The sequence below is a fragment of the Mytilus californianus genome, unplaced genomic scaffold, assembly GCF_021869535.1.
Source record: "Mytilus californianus isolate M0D057914Y unplaced genomic scaffold, xbMytCali1.0.p SCAF_5, whole genome shotgun sequence".
NCBI classification, from domain to species: domain Eukaryota; kingdom Metazoa; phylum Mollusca; class Bivalvia; order Mytilida; family Mytilidae; genus Mytilus; species Mytilus californianus.
The window spans coordinates 58749250-58770518 of record NW_026262701.1 but is presented as its reverse complement, the minus strand read 5'-3'; the positions used below and the strand labels follow the sequence as shown (position 1 = coordinate 58770518).

The following is a 21269-nucleotide window of genomic DNA, read 5'->3' as shown; positions in this document are numbered from 1 at the left end:
CATCACGTCAATTTCTCATTTCCGGAACTTCTTGAAATGCCTTATAAAAACGATTAACAAAAAAACCCTAGAGAACCTGTTATGATCTATAGAAATTAACAAAATATGAAGCAGATTGGAACCTTTTGATCTTTCGTGGATATTTCCTCATAGATAGTGTTTAATTCTAAACATGGTATTTCATCCGAAACTTCTCTAACATGCAGTAACAGGAGTAAGGTATATCATTTGTATTTTTGTTTACTTTTATTTATTGCTTCATTCATATAAAACTGTATGTATTGAAACACAATTTACATCATCCGGTTGTATTTTCCGAAATAAAAATTGAATCACAGAGTTATTCTAAAACAAGTTTGTATAATGTAAAACCAGTTTAATTTTGTCGGTAAGTGAACTAACATCCGTTTAATTTACACCGTCCGTCCAGCTTTTAAAATAACGTGCAAGTTTTACCAGTTGTTTCAAATGATGCCCATCACGCCCATAATAAACGCTTCCCCTCGGAGAAATGTTATGTTTAAAAAATTTCATCATGAGTGATATTGTAATGATGTCAGTTGGCAAAACTTTATCGTCATTTTTATTTGCAGCATGGTTATACTAAAAACATATGTCCAGCTTCTTTAATTTTAACTTGAATTTCTATTCAATATGTGTAGATTTACATAATTTTTTATTATATTGCAATGCTGGTGATGATTTTTGCAGTAGTTGTGGGAATCTTTTGATTATTATGACTATTATTACATGCGAGTACCTCATACATGATTTAGATGATGGCTTATGTGCCGGCCAGGTAATTCATCTTCCGGCATCAGATACATTTTTTCCACATTCTACTCTTGAGACTATTGTATGGCACAGTTAAAAAGCGGCAGGGATGGATTTAGGTTTGGAGTAGAAATCTTATTGGTAGTACTCATACATGTCTGTACAATAGAATTCACTCTTCTCTTTATTTTTTATAGAACATTGTTTCATAATGATAATAGATGTCTTTTAGTCTTCTATTTGAACATGAGAGAACGGGTGTTTTACGTCATTGAGACTAAAAAAACGGAACATTTAGAGGATCGCCTTCAGGACTTAAATAGACAAATGGACAAGTATATACAATATATGTCAAGCTTCATGCTGTCCCGTCTAGAAAAAGTAGAAAATATAGATTATCAAAGATCTGTCAACACATTCACGCAGAATCACAAACACACATTATACGTATTCTATGTCATAAAGACTTATTCCATTAAACAGCTAATAATACGAATGATTCTGAAACGGATTTCCGTTTAACATTTGAAGTAGAAAGTGTTTCCGCTGACTGCTATATACAATGAAAATTGCATTTATTTTCTTCTCTCCCTGCAGAGGTTTGTCGTATTTTACGGAAAACAGACTGGATACGTACAAAGCATACCGTGTGGATATGTTCTGAGTATTATGCTGACCATTTGTGTTCAACATGATACACTGGAGCTTGGTTTTTGCATCTTCACTCGCTGTAGTTGCAGGATATGTATTAGGTAAACATATCATAAATTTAGGCAATAGTAGTTTATCAATGTTCATATCCCATAAATCGATTCAGAAGATACAAATCAAATTAACAAATAAAAGTTGAAGGGATTGCATGGACTTCAAAAGGAGCGATACCGGTGTGTCAACAGGATAGGGGTCTCCTGCTATGCATGCATCATAAATAACTAAACAATTCATGCAATTAAAAAAGTAGATGTGTGGTGAATTACATACCACAAAACATTTAACATCACATTCTCGACAACAAATAGATGCAACGAAACTGTCCAATTGTAATACGCGTTCTTTTAAAAAACACAAGCAATCAATATCTATATGTTAACAAAGGGTAATTTTATAAATGATGGATGTAAAAATGTGATCTTTATGAATATATGAAAAATAAAGAGATGTGGTATGATTGCCAACCAGACAACAATCCACCAAAGTTCAAATAAAGTGGATGTAAGCAACTATATAAAAAAGAAGATAGGGGGGGGGGGGGGGTATGGTTGCCAACGAGACAACTCCACGAGAGACCAAATGACATAGACGTTAACAACTATATGTCACCGTGAATGACAAATTTAAAACATTTCAAACGAGAAAACTAACGGCCTTATTTATGTACAGAACAATGAACTATAAACAAAAATGATAAACAGCAACAAACGACAACTACTGAATAACAGGTCTTGACTTGAGACAGACACAAACAGTGTGGCGGGGTTAAACATGTTTGCGGGCGCCCATCCCCTTACCTGAGACAGTGGTGTAACAGCACAACATATGAATAAACTACAAAAATCAGTTAAGAAGGCTAAACCCATCAGATCGATTCAAAACACAAAATTAAGTAACAAAACCACAGACCAGACGTGGCAGAGTATTTATACATCCCCACAGCAAAAAAAGACAGTAAGTACAGATTTGAGAGTACTCGCAGTTACAGACAGCTAGTTCAAAGCCAATAACAACTAATAAAAAAAACATGATCTTGCACAATGCCAAAATATAGGTGTCGACAGATTGTAGGTCAGTCAATGTACATATGTGTATAACAATACTTTTAAGTTGGGTTCGATCTTATTGATACCAAATCAATATTTATTCAGATACAACAATATTCAAAGATCTAATTACAGTATTAAATTGATAACTTTTAGAATAAGTTTTATTGAAAGGATCATATTTATATGTACGGGCTCGGTAAACAACATTATCGTACAAATTAGAATGTGCTATCCCGTTTCTAATAAGTTTTCGAGAGATACAACCAAACTTCAAAACCACTAGGAAATTTTACACAGATTTTTAAGACAAAAGGGTCGATATGTCATTCCCTATTAATAACTTTCCTTTTTTGGATGGTGAAGTTGCTTTGGCTCTATCTTACGGTGTTTATCTATTCCAACTCATTCGCTATGCCAGTGCCTGTAGTTACTTTAAGATTTCAATGAACGTAACCTATGTATTACTGGTAATCAGTCAAGGACGGGCGAAAGATACCAAAGGAACATTCAAACTCCGATAATCGAAAATAAACTGACAACGCCATGACAAAAAACGAAAAAAGACCAACAGATCAAAAACAGTATACAAAACAAAAAGTAGAATAATACAGACTAAGAATCACGAACCTCATAAAAAAACCGGGCATGATCTCAAGTGCTCCAACAGGTTAGGCAGATCCTGTTCCACCTTTGCCACCCGTCGTGTTGCTTGAGGATTTTTTAACACAAAATACTTGAAACCTTCACTACAAACTTTCATAGATACAAAGATTTGGTTTGATTGATTGATTGATTGTTGGTTGCTTAACGTCCAGTGGCAAATATTTCATGCATATTCAGGACGAGAACACATTAACAATAAATGCAATAGGTAGGTTCTGTAATAGAGGCGTCCAGGATTAAGGTCGGAGAAATTTAGAATGCCACGGGAAATGAGGGTATATTGGATAGGAACAGAAATTTAGCCTTGCAACAGGTCACCTACGGACCCCTCAAAGAGTTGTTGCAAGGGTTCTTAGCGTGCAAAGAGCGTGGCACTCTCTTTACAGGAGGCATCGGATTTAACGTCCCCATTCTGACCGGACTCGGCTGCAAATTTGTACATCCCGCACAGCCAAACGGACGCCCCACTTTAGCAAGGGTTTTACTGCCGGTCGGAGGAAGACCAATGGTGACCATACTTCTATTCCCTAGTCACCCTTGGGAGTAGATTTGGTTTGAAAGTTTGGCTGTAGTTGAAGAGACTTATTACAAACGGAGAAGCAGATTCTAATTGTAACGGAAGGTTTTTCATGTTTATCGAGACCATAAATTTCGATACGATATGTGTAAATTTATCGACCCTTTAAATAATCTAATTCTAAAAGGTTATCGTGATCAATTCTGCCCGAAAGTACCATCTACCCAGTAGTCAGCACTTCTGTGTTGACATGAATTATCATAGATTTAACTCTAATCATAAATTGATTGATTACACAAATTTGAATAATTCGAATCACTAAGGATTTTCTATCCCAGAAATATATTATCTGGTTGAAGATGGCAAAACCTTTCGGAATTTAGGTCCTCAATCCTTTTCAACTTCGTACTTTTTTTGGCCTTTTGCAACTCGTTTGATTCGATCGTCACTCATGTGGTTTGTTTGACATTTGCTAGTGGAGGTTTCCTCCCAGAGGGTATAACCTGCCAAGAAGCCAGCACTTCTGTGTTGACATGAATTATCATTGATATGGTAACAATTATAAATTATCTGTTTACAAATTAAAGCTTTGGATTTTTCGAAATACTAAGGATTTTCTACCCAAGGAATAGATTACTTAAGCGGTATTCGGCAAAACTTTCGGAAATTTTGGTCTTCAATGCTTTGCAACTTCGTTTTTTTTTGTTTAGTTTTTTTATTCTGTTTTGATTCGATCATCACTGATGAATCGTTTATAGATTAAACGTGCGCCTGGCGTACACAACTTTGGTCCTGGTATCTATGGTGAGTTTATTTACAACCATTATACAATCTTTTCAATCACAATGTTTTCGCCCACGATATCTTATTATCTAGAATGAATAACAATTCAGTATAATGCCAATAAAACTTTGCAAAGAATTATAAGTTATTCAGAGACGCTCCAAAGTATGATGGTAATGTTGTCTGTAAAGCGTCTAAAGTATAGACAATATATTTTACATTTACACAGCGACAGGATACATTTTGCTACGGCATAGTTATCTTGTTTTTACCTTAGATGCATGCCTTCCGATACCACTGAGTTAGATTGTAAAAAGGTATTAGCTCGAGTTAACCCTCGGCCCGTCCTCGTTTGGTGTGGTTGGTGATGTTTTGTTTGCTGTTATGATAGTATTGTCGTTTTTTTTTTCGAAGTATGACTATTGATTGTCCCCGGAATAATTGAGTTCTTCCTTCATTTTTCGTGAGGCACGTAATGTACAATCTTTGCTTTTTCTGGTACGTTGTTATATTGACCGTTTGTTGGTTGTCTTGTTGTCGTATTTGTCTTTTAATTGAAGTGTTGTCTTTCTTATTTTCAGGTTGTGTTGTTAGTTTGCCCACTTATATCTGTTTTTGTATCTTATTTTTTTTAACTGTCTTGATTTATGATTTAAACACCCTTTGATAACAGGGAAATAGTTGCACCGCCTGTTTTAAACAATACAACCGGCGAGTATGATAATCAAATAGTTTTCGGCAATAATTATTCAGTGAAAGGATTGTCTACGTATTTTGCAAATAAAAAAAGATATGACATAAACCATTATATTACGTTTCATCGGAAAATAGCAATCTCATTTTTTTTTCGAGGGACTGTATAACATATTTAATGTAACGAGATAGGTAGTGAACTTTTACTCCTGAACCGTACCTTCGAATTAAGTATTTGGTAAACAGAAAAATGATCTGAAAATGTTTCACGACAAAGCAAGCTCAATTTAAGCTTGTTACCAAATTGCAGGACGCTTTAAGCAATCGGTCATAAAACTATTTAGTACTCGTAACAACATGAGCTTGAAACTCCAAAATCGAGTATTTTGATTGGTGTGATATCAGAGTCTGAGTACGATAATCGTACTGAAAATGTTTATGATAGTAAGGCCAGATTTGTCGATTATGAGAATAATGCCATGACCTTTATTTCGTAAGAACGCACCGACAAACAGAAAAAACAGACAGATGTAAAGCAGTATACGCCCTCTTTCAGAGTAAGGTTATGGATAGGGTTGAATATAACGCATTACCTCTATGGTATTCGAATGAACAAGTTATACGGCTTATTATAGGACAAGTGTCTTCAGCTGTATAACCAAAGAAATAATAGTAATATAACTCTTGCTAAATGGAAACACTAACACACATTCCGCATAGCAAGCTTTAAAACGTCTTGACATAACAAAATGTTAAATAATTCAAAAGAGAGAACCAACAGCCTGATTTATTGAGAATACAACAAACGAAATTAAATATGATAAACAGCAACAAACGACAACAAATTAATCACAGGATGGTGACTTTTGACAAGAAGTTACATAATATGACGGAGTTACACACGTTTGCGGTCGCCCATCCCTCTAACATGGAACAGTGGTGTAACATCACAACATACGAACAAACTATAAAAATCAGTATATGAACAACCTTTATAAAATCAGCTGAAAATGACTTGACTCATAAGATCGAACCAAAGCACTTAACCAACTTACTAAATCACAATTGACAAAAAGTACAGATATGAGATTACTCGCACTTACTAAAAGCTAGTTCTAAGCCAATAACTAATAAAAAAATCATGTATCCAAGACAAAATATCAATCGATACACATCCAATGAATTTAGTGTAAAGAAGTTATGAAAGTCCTTGAAAATATAACCGTGTGCAATGCAAAAATATAAATATCGACACGGGTAGTGTTTATTACTGTAAAGCAGTGCAAATCTACGTATTGTTTTATTTATTGATTTAAAAACTGTAGAGCAATACAAATTAATCTCGATTAAAACAGTATTGAAAAACATATTTTTACAATGATTACTAGATAACTTTTTAATAATCAGTTTATTAAAAGGATCGATAAGCTATCATGGATCGTATCTAACTGTAGGGGCTCTAGAACAACTTACTGACTTAATAATTTACCGGTCATACATATATTACGGTGATCGAAATATTAAACACCATATGATGGAGCAAACTAATTTAAATAAATAAATAATTAAACTATTTCTTAATAAACTGAAAAAAAAGAGGCGAAGGATATCAAAGAGAAAAGCAAAAAAATTATTCTATCCCCATTGTTCGCATCTATACTAAGGCATCCGACACTTAAATATAACTTTAAGTTTTATTCATCTTGTACATGTTGATTCTGCAATTGTTCATAGATATTTTTTATCCAGCCAATAGCCGTGTTCGTAAAGTCGCTTATTACGAAAGTCAGATCGGCAAATTTTAGTGATACGGAGAAATTGTATTCTTTATTTCTCTCGGGCAAAAAACTTTTTTTTAATTACAGAGAATATAGAATATTTTATTTTCGAGAAAACCCCTAACGAAATAATGTAAACTAACATGCACTGGAAGGTAAATAGTAATATCTAACTCTTAAAGAACAAAATGTATGCGACATATCATTTCATTACTGTTGAGGAAACATTTAAATAACAAATGGGAACGCATAGAAAAAAATATCATGGCTTTCTCTCAATTCATTTATTTGTCACGTACTCCACATGCTCTGTGCTGATTGTTTACAAAAGTCACGATCCGGTATACTTCAGCAACAAACTCGAAAGGTAATTAGCTCGCGATAAACAATCACTGAATGAAATAATATTTGTCGATGATACGTTATAGATTCGTAATTAATATTGAAAAACGTGCATACAGGACTTAGTTTAGTATATATGCATGCATTGGTTCAATAATTTCGTTAACATTAAAACATCAAGAAACTCGTTTCATATGACCTTATATATAGAGTCTGTTCAATGTTGAGGTGATGTTTATATGGACCAATTATAATCAAGCAAAGAATAATTTGATTGATAGCATTAGTTATAATACTAATAAGTTGAACACAAGTTAACGTTTGTTACGATAGAAAAGATAATCGAAAGATTGCACTTTGTAAAGACAGCTGTTTCATAAACCACGCCTCTTTTGTGGAGATAAATAATATTCATAGATATCTTGTTTTGTTTACATACTGGTTCCAATATATGATCTCTATACTTTGTCTCGTAGAGACATAACTTGGGAATGTTACCAGTATAAATACACATGGATAGCGGGTAAATCGAATTTTGAGGACGACCCATTAAGGGAGGGGTAGTACAGAATTTTAATATAACTTTAAACTCTTAGAAGTTCGGGGTACATACATGTTGAAAATATGCCGCACAACCCTATGTTTTGACCTTCGAAAAATTAGTAGTGCAGATGAACTTTCCTTGCTAGGATATTTTTTTTCACGAAACTTCATAGTAAAAGTGGCACAGTTCTAGCCCTTAAAGGAGTTCCTATGGGAAATTACATTATCTATATTCACAGTGCAACCTGTAACACATGACGAGTGTAATTAATATAATTGATGTTAATTTAACTGTTTTATATTTATGGTGTAATAGTCGCAATCATATAATGGCTCAGTTCAACACACCACAATACGAAATCGAACGTTAAACCATGTTCAAACCTGACATCCAGAATAAAAGTACTTATGCTTTCTTTTTTCTTTTTTCTTTTTTTATCCAATTCACATTGTTTCACATTATCTTTTTATGATTTTTAATTATAAAGCTTTATTTTCATAGTTAAATTTGTATTGTATTGAGTTTTTATTTATAAATCTCGAATGTTGAACGTTATTTTCAATGGGGAAACAAAACCACTCCCAATAAAAATAGCTATTTTAATCATTGGATATATATAAATTAAAGAAACTCAATTTCAATAAGACAGCTAAATATTTTGTGTGCATATGTATTGTCAGCGTTATCAATAAGTGATTTAAAAGTATGCATTATTCATACTTGAATATCATCAATCGTACTCGAGTGGTATCATGAACGGACCGAAGACAATTGTTACAAAACCCGCTTGCAAGTTGGAACCCCAGTGTGTAGGACGTTTCTGAGAGGTAAAAAAATTGTAAGCTAACAGTTAAAATTTAGAATATTATTTAAGTTGGGTTGACAATGAATTTTTGAAAACTAATCTATTGTTCGAACAATAGACTGGCGTTAGTGAAATGGGTAAATTCCGGCAGTATATTTAGAAAATTCCTTGATTACTTAACGAAAAGCAATCCTCAAGTTTACGACAGGTGTTGTCGAATTGATCAATTAAATGAAATTTAGACGGATCTTTAATGAGTTTGGCCATTTTGATTCATAAAAATACAAAGAACGAGTCATCTGCTATTAAAGGGGCACAGTTCGTACCAAGAATGAATACCTACAACCTATCGAGAAGCGAAAATATGGAGAATATTTACAGCTTTAAACATTTCTTCACACTTTCATTGAGTATATCTAGCATATTTCCCCCCCAAGGGTGACTGGGGAATAGAAGTATGGTCACCATTGGTCTTCCTCCGACCGGCAGTAAAACCCGTGCTAAAGTGGGGCGTCCGTTTGGCTGTGCGGGATGTACAAATTTGCAGCCACGTCCGGTCAGAATGGGGACGTTAAATCCGATGCCTCGTCTAAAGAGAGTGCCACGCTCTTTGCACGTTAAGAACCCTTGCAACAACTCTTTGAGGGGTCCGTAGGTGACCTGTTGCAAGGCTAAATTTCTGTCCCTATCCAATATACCCTCATTTCCCTTGCCAGTCTAAATTTCTCCGACCTTAATCCCTTAATCTATTACAGAACCTACCTATTGTATTTATTGTAAACTTGTTCTCGTCCTGAATATGCATGAAATATTTGCCACTGGACGTTAAGCAACCAACAATCAATCAATCAATCTCACATATTTACCTTTTCCGCTACAGCGGAAGGCTTTAAATGAGTTACAGAAAATCAAAGGACCTTTTAATCAAATAAGAATAATTATGTTTGATTGTTTTAAAGTGTAGTGTAGAAAAGGCAACACTATCAATCGAATTGAAAGGACTAACAATTAGACGCAGTTGATCTAAAACATCCAAAGAATTTGTTTCCACTTCAAAAATAATTAATACCATTATTTTCATATAATTTGTTACAGAAGTTAATGATAAGTTCTTTGAAAGTAGTAAGGGAACTAGTAAAAAGCACTGAAAAATAGTAGAACATTTATTAGAATCCAAGACGAAAAGATACCTGACGGAGTTTTTGTGTAGTTTAGAAAGGAATACATAATATGGGCAATCAGATGTTCAGAGAAAAAAGAAAAATAGCAAAAACACAGAGCTTTAAGGAAAATTCAAAACGGAAAGTCCTTATCAAAATGCAAAATCAAAAACTCAAACACATCAAACGAATGGAAAACAACTGTCATATTCCTGACTTGGTACAGGCATTTCCGTATGTAAAAAATGTTGGATTAAACCTGGTTTTATAGCAGTAAACCTCTTACTTGTATGACAGTCGCATATAATTACATTTTATTGACAAGAATTTGTCAGGAAAACAAACAAACATAAAAGGTAAAATTGCAGGGGAGGCCTTAAGCTGAGATGTGGTTACAAATGTTTATATTTGTTTACTATTTGACTCTCTGTGGAGCGCACATATATCCATGTAGTATTTACGTCATACCACCATCACATTGTTGGCTGCGTTGTCGGCCGGTACGAACACAAACTGCTTTGAGAGTACCGGGATTTTTTTTTTAAATTCAAGAAGTAGTCCTCTCATCAACCCTTTTATTTATTTATTAAATATTTTCAAAATGTGATGTTCGAATATCCCGTTTACGCCAATTTTTGCAATAGGATGAAAGGACATCTTTAATGACCTGACGACATTTATTATAGATGGAGGACAATAGTTTGGTCCTTTTTTAAAAGCTCTTAACCTCGATCTTCACCGATGTCTAGGTCCCCTGTAATAGCATCGCAATAGGGTTCATATATAAAATTCGATGTTTCACAGTCTCAAATTGCATGAGCATTATTTTCTACACTGACATCTGATATCACTGCTGTCTAAATAAAATTATACTTCTACTGGGTTTTTGTATTATACGAAATATGTGGATCTATGTTATCAACGTATGGAGGTATGAAGTTTTAAATGGTAGAGTCATAAAATATTATTAATAAAATCATTACAGTTGTTAATATATTTAATTTTAAGAAATGCTGTTAATGATCGTTGTTTTATTGATACGGGGGGACAGCCTATGTTGGCAAAAGGCTGTCATAATAAGCGTACATTCATAGAATGTACTAAAAACGGAATTGGATCACACTTCTTGAAAATATGATGTTATTCATTAATTGGTATTTGAACAAGTTTGCATGATAATTCATGTCTAACATTGTATTAAACTAAGGTCAGAGATCATCAAAAAAGCAAGTGTACAACTCGTATGATGTGTAATTCGTTGATTTCGATTGATACGTTTGCGAGAGACCTATTATTGTAAAGTTTTTAATTATCAATTTTCATGATGTCAATTAGAGAGAGTTTTAGATATGTTCTCTAGTCCCATGATATTAACATTCGGATTGAGGCGATATGTTGTCTGTAGTCGTTTAATCCAAAACAGTTCATTCATTTTAAGGGAATCTACAAACTGTTTATATGATTTTCCTTGTTGTTTTTTGACAGTTTAGAGTGGGTTGAATTTTATAAAATGATATTTTGTCTTTTTATGTTTTCTTAAATGTTGGTTAATCAAACTTTAAAACGTCTTCGGTTTTCGGAAGCGGTATATATGCTCCTGTGTTCCCTTAAAAAATGTACGTCCCGTTTGTCCTACATATTGTATACCACACTTTGAATGGTTTGGTTCAACTAACAAAATAAACAAGGCTTTAGAGTTTTCAAGTTACAGGAAAATTAGAGCAAAAAAGCTCTTGCGTTCACTGTATTATAAACATTGAAAAGACATTGTCTTTTGTGACACAATTATAACAACAGTTTAATTCCTAGGCAAATTTCAGTTACGGGCGGTTGAATGTTTGTTTGTACTACTATTTAAGCACGTAGATATTGGTGAATTTATAGTATACGTATATATAAAATTCTTACCGTTTCGTAATACCATATCAAGTTGATTCTATGTTATCATAATTATCAAAAGTAGAATGAAAAGAAGGTTCAAGTTGATTTCTTTATTTGTCCTTTTAAACAGATGAATTTAATCTTTCACGAGTTTTACTTGCAGGAAATTATATCAATACAGATTTGTTTCCAGATGAAGGAAGCTCTGTCATTTTGAATTGTACCTTTATAGTGGTCAACGAAGGATCTTGGGTTGGTCCAAATAGATCTTCTACTTCTTCCTAAAAAGGCAAAAATGACACAATGCCATATACAGATAGATGTGATTTGAATCCTCAGTTGAATGAAACAAACATAAAAATAATTCGTAACGATATTACTAACCAATGTTCATTAGAAATACAAAATTTCTCCAGAATTGACGAAGGTACATACATATGCCAGAGTTTCAAGTTAAAAGTTCACTCTTTTAACGTTTTCATAAAAAGTAAGTATCTATGTTTTATTATTTTTATGAAAAGGAATAGTAACAGTTATACATACTAGAATGCATTTTTAAAGTATAACAATTACACATTTTCTGTACTCCGCTTATAAAACATTGCTATACTGCAGTCTCGATTCGAATGCAAATCAAACATATGGACAAATGAAAAACCTTTAATTCTTTATGATGTAAATTTGAGCAAGTTCTTAAAGATATCAAAAAAGTACATCTATCATCAGTTATGTCGTATTCAATAAAAGAAATTACAAAAAGAGAACATTGAAAATAATTCTAATAGGTAATTTGCTCATGTCTAATAATCGAAAACATACCTACATGTATTAAATTTAAATAAACATATTTACTAAACTAAAAAGCATTACATTTTATCTCTTATGTACAGGACTACCATCCAACTTGACAATCGCCACTGACAATGAGAATCGAAATTTGACAGTTGTGGAAGGTAAAAATATCAGTATATTGTGCCAGGTTCACGGTGGAAGGCCAAAAGAAAAACTTACATTGATTATAAATGACACGGTTAGAGGAAATGGATCAAAACATACGTTTACTCCACAAAAGTCTGACAACAATGCGTCGGTTATATGTGAAGCGTCTAGCTACATAATGGAGTTTCCTTTGGTGAAGAAAACTCGATTAGATGTTCATTGTAAGTCAGTTGAACGTATTTTGATTAAATGATAATCAATACTTTATTGAGATGTCGTCAATTGAGTAATTATTACTTTAGTTTTGTTAGCAATTATTATAATCAGCTCATTTATAATACAAAGACAAAATCTTGTAATGTAATTTTATTTTTTGATAAAAAAAGATGCATAAAGAAAGGGGACAACTTTTATATTTCAGTTAAACCATCTGGTGTTTGTAAACTAGAACCCAAACATCTGATAGAAGAAAGGAATGCAAAATTATGTTGTGTAGTTGAAAGCAACCCACAGTCGAGTTTTACATGGACTATGGCTAGTGACGAAATTCTACGACTTAATAAGACAAACGAGAATTGTCTTGTTTGGTCTCCTATTAACCGGAAACATGATGGACGTTATTATTTCCTAGCTGAAAATTATTTAGGCTCTTTTAATTCAACAATAAAGATCCAAGTTGTTTGTAAGTGCATTTTGTACTTGTACTTATTTTGCGTTTAATTGCAATACAACATTAAGGTGTGTACAGAATTTTACAGCGGTGTGGAAAATTCATTCACCACCGATGTAAAATTCCTTACACCCCTGTTTACACCAAGATAACGAATTTATATCTTATGAAGCGTTGCTGTACATGTCCTCATTTTATACCGGGGTTTGAAATAAAAAAAATGCTTTTGAAGGACTTCCACTACAACACAGATATTGCTGTGCATTGTCAAATAATATCTATTTTAGTTTATTTTTAATTTCGGGAATGGGGAAATAAAAATTTGTTGATTTTTTTTTTAGCCCCGAATAAACCGGTGTGGGTTATTATTCATACCTGGGTAATTAACCAATCAGATTGCAATATTATTGATTCATAAAAATTTATATTAGTTATCTTGATGTAATCAGGGGTGTACAGAACTTTACACCCAGAGGCGCAGCGTTCCTTTACTATTTTCTATACCGGAATGTAAAAATTGAAAAATGCTTATGGAGAACTTCCACTAAATTTTATCATCACCAATTTTGCTGCGCATGTGTCGAATATTTCTTTCTTTTATTTTTCTTTATTTTCGAGGAATTTGTATTTTTTTTTTATTTTCTTTTTTGAATTCATTTAATATTTGACTTGCTTTTAAATTTTTTTTTTTTTTTTAGTTTTTTTTTCTATTTTTACATTTCAATTTCTATATATTTTTGGCAATTTTTTTTTTTTAAATTTTGCAAATTTTTATACCCCGGGTAAACAAAGGTGGGGTGTTATTTACATCCGGGTTATTAACCGATGATTGCAGGATTCTTGCTGCGTAAGAAATAATGTAATTTATCTTGAGCCAATTTACAAAACAATTATCATACTGTTTCCGTAGTATGACTTCCTTTTACAAACGGTTGTGGAATACCTTTGAAAATGACATATGAATTGTTATTTTTGTGATTATTCATTTCAATGATCTACTTTTTAGATGCAAAACCTACTTCAAATTCCTTACAATGAAACTCAATCAAGTTGTAAACGTAGAATAATACTCTGGTCTGTTTATAGTGTATTTTATTGTTGCATTGTCCTGGAAATAATATCTCATTGTATTACTAGAGAACTAGCATTTAAATAAAATAATTTGTAATGAAGAATAGAATTCTATCTTTAATATAATACGAAAGTCATATTGTAGTAAAAAAGACTTTATTGTAATGATTGTGTAATGGTAAACTAAAATGAAAGTTTTTCGCTTTTTCAGAATTCAAATTGACCTCACACTGTTTTAGTGGATGATATTAGCAAGCAAAATCGAGAGAATTGTGCTAATCATGACGCAAGCATGAAAATAAGCACAAAGCATGTTAATTATATATTTGTTTAGAAAAAAAATACTTGCCAAAACAAAATATCATTTTTTCAAGATGGCTACGGCCTTTCTCTAAAATGGCTATTGTGTCCAGTTCGAAAATACTTATTTTTCTAGTAAACTGTTTTTGACTTTCTTTGGTAAAATATCATCAGGTTTGGTGGTTACATTCCTTACACATGACGTAAACACTTGAAATGAATATTTTACATGTTCAGGGTTTTGCACATGCGCAAAATGATATGATTTATTGATTTTATAACATTTTTTCAAGGTTATGCTTTACATTCGTTCAATATATTTATATAATTATAAAGAACAATTTGCACGCACTACCATGGTACAATGGTATAATTCGCTGCCAATAATAAACACGGCATGGGGTCCATTGTCGGCTTTTATTTTTAAGTCTACCAAATACTTTATGATTTGCCCCTTAGTTAAAGCCATAATTCAAATATTTCTAATGCGGCGTTCACACAGTGCCGATTATGACTCCCGTTTGAGATCAGACAGCGATAAGACACGAAAAGTGAACAAGTCTGATTACTATCCTCAATGATCTGGAATGTCCTATTATTGTCTGAACGCAGTCGTATACGTTCGTACCAAGCACCCAGTTAGGTGCGTCCCGTAACATTCGGGAAGACTCAGCCGATTTTGTCTAGTCGGATTACAATCGTGACTTTGTCGTGACAGATTGTGCTGTATCGGATCAAAATCGTGACAACATTCTGTGTTTTCTGGACGGAGTCCTGTGGAAAGGGCATGATCTGGAGAAATTTGTCATTGCTGTTTTTTGCCGATTGAGTCCAGATTACAACCAGATCTTGGCGAATGCGTACCGTTTTTGCCGAAACCGTTCCGGAACAGTCCTGTTATTAATACGAAATTCGGCAAAGATACCCACGTCAGAGTCCCGACAAATACAGAACACAATACGACTGAGTCCAGACAAAGCCGTTTGCAATGCGGTTCAGCGGACTGTGATAGGATTGCGTTCCGAGGGTACCTGATCATCCCGGATATGGCGACAGTTTTCTAACGGATATCTTCCTTCAGCGTCGGTTCACTGTCTTGTCACTGTCTGATCTCTGTCTGATCACATTCGATAGAATCGGGACGCTGTCTGGACATATTCGGTCGTTTTTTGCCATGCTAAAGATACAAAACGGACTAAAATCGGATTGAGAACCGTATAATCGAGACAAATGCGGCTGGAAACGGCTGAATTTGGACGCTTCCTGAACAATATCTGATTGTTGTCGTGATTAAATAAATGTTTATACACATTGAATTTTGAATTTCAAGCCACGATTCACAGGATCTTGATCAGGCTTTTGACAAATTTTAATCGGGAATGGTGCTGTCGTGAATGTGTGACCCCAGCTTAAAGTGACTTTAAGAAAAGGTTTAATTTTGATTTCTGTTTTGCAATTATGTTTGTTATTGTTAGTTTCGTGAGTCATATTTCGTACTTTATAAACAGTTCATATCAAGCATGATACCGTAATATTTTGGTCTTGATCGTGTCAATTATGCTCGATGGTTACTGATTAATATTCGAGATATAGCTTCCCTTCACGAACATCACCTACAGGTAGCAATGGAATTTGGAAATGGTACTTTCGCTGTACGTAAGACCAGCAAGTTGCTTTCTAATATGGCAATTAACCAGCACATGAACAGAATAATGCAATCGCGAAGGGCGATGTTGGTGCCATAGGTTTAACCGAATATTCCTCAGCTTTTAGATGATGGGTGGTAGCTGGACCAGACGTCAGTAGACTGATAGATGAATTTGAAAGATCTAGTGGTTTGAGTCAGTCAACAACAGATGAACGTCACCGCGAAGACTCTACGAACAAAAAAAGGATTTCTTCGAAAAGTTTCAAAGGCTTTCCAAAGTGATGAATGAGTTTAGGAATCTATTTCTAGTGGAGTCATCTGATTTACACAAACTTGACCCAAAGGAAATTGTTGATCCGGAAGCAGTTTAGATATGTAAAAAAGTCCAAGATATTGGGTCCAAACAATAAGAAGACTTTTTGAAACAATTGCTAAACGAAAGAGAATCTGCTTTTCATGACCAGATAGAAAGAACATTTCTCATTATTCAGCCGAAAAACGAAACCGGAAACGTCTTCGTCAAAAACAAAGCTAAATAACCTGAAAAGCGATTGCAATCTCTTTTCTAGACTTTTCATTTCATGTTAAAGTAGACAGTGTGACTTGGAAGATTCTTTAACCATGAAAACTAAACTGCTCCACCGTCTTTGTCTCAGGGTGGCACTTTAAATAGTGGTATTAAATCGCAGCTCATGGATACATGTTGTACTTGAATCAGTCTGTGTTTTGCCATCAACTGATCCACATTCTGATGCCTTTATCGTTGATGGGACAGCAATGGTTAATTCCAGGCCACCACGTGGGGCAAAACATTTGATGATAATGCAAATGATGTCATACTGCCTTGCATAATATCTTACACCAATAAGTATTCAAGAGTAGACATTATTTTAGACGTTTACTTAAAGCATAGTTTAAAGAACGGGACGAGAAGAAAGCGAGGTGCTGGTGCTAGACAGAAAGTTATTCGTCCTGGTAGAACGCCAAGGGTTTGGAGTAGTTTTCTCCGTGAAGATGACAAAAAAAAACGTAATTGTGCAAGTTTCTCGCCGACAGAATTGAATCTTTAGAAACTGATAAAAATATTACTTAAGTTAAAAATGTTCTTTGCATTTTCAATACGGATTCTCCCCAGCTGTCCCCTTGTAATCACGAAAAAGCAGAGACATAATATTTGTTCATGCTGAGCATGCTGCTGTAAATAGTTGTAATGAAGTAATTTTAAGTAGTAATGACACTGATAGTTTTAGGAATTTTAGCATTCCAAAGACTAGGTGTGTACAAATTGTGGATAGATTTCAGACGGAATAAAGACTTTCGATAGCTTCCTGTACATGACATATCAAATTCGTTAGGTCCTCATTTATATACTCCTCCTTTTTACCATGCATTAAATGGACGTGACACTGTGTCGGCATTTCGTGGGAAAGGGAAGAAGTCAGTTTGGCAAACATGAGAAGTGTTTCCAGATGTAACGGATATTTTTACCCGCATGAGTATGAGACCAAACTTTGTCGAAGACACAGACATGGACATCCCAGAAGCATTTGTGTGCATCATGTATGACAGAACAACATCGACATTTGCTGTTAACGATCCACGATTGGAATTGATTATCAGGAAATAGCGGTCTTATGATGCCATTCCACCCACCAGAGTTGCTCTTCTGGAACACACCAAAAGAGCAGAATATCAACATGATCAAGGTGGACATGGTTGGGCTTAAACGGATATATGCATTCAACAAGTACCAAGTCCTGAACACTTGGATGAAGGATAAAAATGACATTTTTGCCGTTTTGGCCGCCATTTTGGAACCGGAAGTTACATTTTATCTTCATTAATGTATTGTTTCATCGTACTTTAGGGACTGTAAGTTACTTTTTTAGCAACATTTGCATTGGATTATACCTTCAACACAGTTTTCAAAGGATTCACGAAATGTAGCCAATTTGAACTGACGCCATCTGCAAAATGAGCGGTGGCCATCTTGCAAAAATGATATTTTTAATATGGCCAGCAGCTGTTTCTTTTAAATGAACATTTAGGTAACCTTTATACCAAAATTCATGCTTGTATCACGATTTGCACAATTGTTTGCATATTATCTCCCACTATTGCAGTTGTATTGTTAAGGCTATTTTGATATACATGTTCTCATTTGTTTCATGTCTTTAATTATTCCAAACACTCATGTCTTATCCACTTAAATAGGTATTTCAAATTTATTAAGGTGTAATACCACCATTGATTTCCCCCTATTAGTCTTTGTTAAATTTGCACTTTTCCAAAAATTGTGCAAAATTTATCTTTGTATCAAATAAAGAAATACTTGGTATGAGTAAAGTTTTATCCTGTCCAGTACTATAGACAAAATTCCACATAACATTTCATTGCATATAAGAAAATAACCATCACTGGAAGTTAACCAATCAAATTTTCTCCCCTTTTTCCCTGTGTACAAGCTTTAGTAACCATGTAACCTCAAGTTTCCAAAATATTCTATAGCAACACCAAATAAAAAAAAAATGATGCTTTGAAATACCCAAGATATATGTTTATGACTAAGAACTTTTTAATTGCAATTAAATGTAAGATTAATTTCCTACAACTGTCAAGTTCCAAGGAATATTGTTTTCGACCATTTTTCGTATGCAACCGGATGTGATGTACTATGATTTGTTGGTATTACACCTGAAGTGTGATGTCAAGAAAAATCATAAAATTTGATAGATAAGATAACTCATTTGTACTTAAGAGCTTTCATGTAATCATTGTGATCGTCAATGCACTATTTCCTCAATCGTAGATGAAAAGTTGCAATTAAGTAATATTTACATGTAATTTTTGACTCATTAAAATGATCATAAACTTTCATAGAGTTTTAGATTTCCTACATACACCCTCCGAGCTTATGGTGTCCTTTAAACGAACTTTTATCCATCATATATGAAACACTGACATGCTGTTAAAATTTCCGACTTCCATGTTGATGTTTCTCAGTTCTAATTTGAAATTTCTCAATTATAATATAATATTTCTCTGTTCATTGTTCAGTTCTTTCTTGACGTATCTCACTTTTGTATAAAATTTTTGACAAAAAAATGTAAATTTTCAACTTTTCCCAAAAAAAGACGAAAAAGACAAATCAATTGAATACTTTGCTCGGGGAGATGCATGTTATAATTAGATTACTTTTAATTTATGTTTCGTTGGGTTTCATCTTCATGGACGTCTCTTTTTATTAATATTAACACATTTACATATTTTAGATTCAAAAGCTTAAATAAAAAAAAAACAAAAGCGCACGGAGAAATTGTTTTACGACTTCATAGTCCTGTGGCATATCTTATCTCTGGACAATTCAAAATTAAACAAATGAAAGTTTACTTCGGCGTAAACCCTTCCAGAGTAAAATATTAGAATGTCCAATATCCATTTTTGATATTGAAGTGTTGAATCTGAATGTATATTACAATCTGAATTGTTGTAATTATTTTTGGTAAACAAAGCACAAATGTAATTTTACAGACCCTCCACAAGTAACAGTTGCATACAATTTAACAAATGGGACTCTTAATTTTGAGTGCAGTCCATCAGGAGTACCAAACAATTTCACGTTTACTCAGTTGGAGCATAGATCCGAGTTTGATGAACATATACGATTTTTGAATTCTCCAAACGATTATTCTGTTCTTCGTATATCAATCGGAAATGCTGGATTACAGGACATTGGAATCTATATTTGTAAAGTTTCAAATGGTGTACCTGATCAGAAAGGAAGAAAATTTCAATCGGGAAAAACCGTGGTTTTTGAATTAGAAGGTAAACTAATTGAATTACACATTGATTGATTACATATTGCATAGTTAGAATAATTCTATTAAGTTTTGTTTGTTTTTATAATATTGTCTATCAGATACACCGTGATGTGAAATTAACATCAGCAGCCGTCTACGGATAGATAAGTTCCATAAGATATATGTAATAATCTCCTAGTTAAAACTTTTTTTTCTTCAAAATTGAGCATGTTGGCGGGTTAATAAGTTGAACGATACGCTAACGAAGCCCTACGTTCGTGTACAAAGGCATTAATCAAACGATAAACTATAATACAATTACAACTTCTAAATTAATGTTAAAGGGGCATTAGCTGTCAAATTCATGTTCACCGATTTGACTCAAATTGTCATATTTGATTAATAACATACTAAAACGTATATCCAAAATACAATAAGCCTGAAATAAACAATTAACAATGCACGGACTCGATAACATATATTAGCATTTCGTGTGTATTTTAGTCTAGACGCCATCTAATTAATCATCGAGATGACCTACGAAAACTGCCGACGGTCACATAACCCGATATAAACATTAAAAAAAATAAGTTAATCATCGTTTTTACCTGTGTAAGAATGATTTTTTGTGGATCAAATTAGTCAACGAAATGGTTCACCTTTGTTTCACTTTCAATGTTGACATTCTTTTTCTTATAATGGCTGAACACGACTAAAACATGCGTAACCAATCTCTAGCTAATTGGTTAAATTGAATGTCATATGGATACGGATTCAATGAGGTCGAATTATTCACTTGCAAGTGAATAATTTATCAGCTATTTTTCTTTGCTTATTTTGACAAAATTGAACAAAACTGGTTACTTAAAGCATATTATTATTTCACTATTTCACTTTTATTAATGATTGAACAAATAAAAAATCATATTTCATTTTTTTTTATATCTCGTAGTAGCTAAAGCCCCTTTATTAACAAATTGACTTTATATAAGATTAAGACATTATGCTAATAGAATGGTCTGGGTTCATTATTTGTAGCTGCATTTACCCCCAAAAATCAGTTACAGTACTATAAATGCAGCATTAATATTGCAGATGCGCCTATATTTCTTGATGGGGATATAATCCGATTTGCAAAGAT

At 33.5% G+C, this 21269-nt stretch overlaps 1 protein-coding gene across 1 annotated transcript; it reads left to right on the top strand.

The window, feature by feature from the left end:
* Window positions 1–1382: 1382 nt before the first annotated feature.
* Window positions 1383–20182, top strand: LOC127702068 (neuronal growth regulator 1-like). The gene is made up of 5 exons (XM_052206070.1): window positions 1383–1526; window positions 11864–12187; window positions 12591–12860; window positions 13061–13321; window positions 19860–20182. The coding sequence occupies exons 2-5, from the start codon at window positions 12004–12006 to the stop codon at window positions 20180–20182; spliced, it is 1038 nt and encodes a 345-aa protein (XP_052062030.1). The 5' UTR covers window positions 1383–1526; window positions 11864–12003.
* The last annotated feature ends 1087 nt before the right edge of the window (window positions 20183–21269 follow it).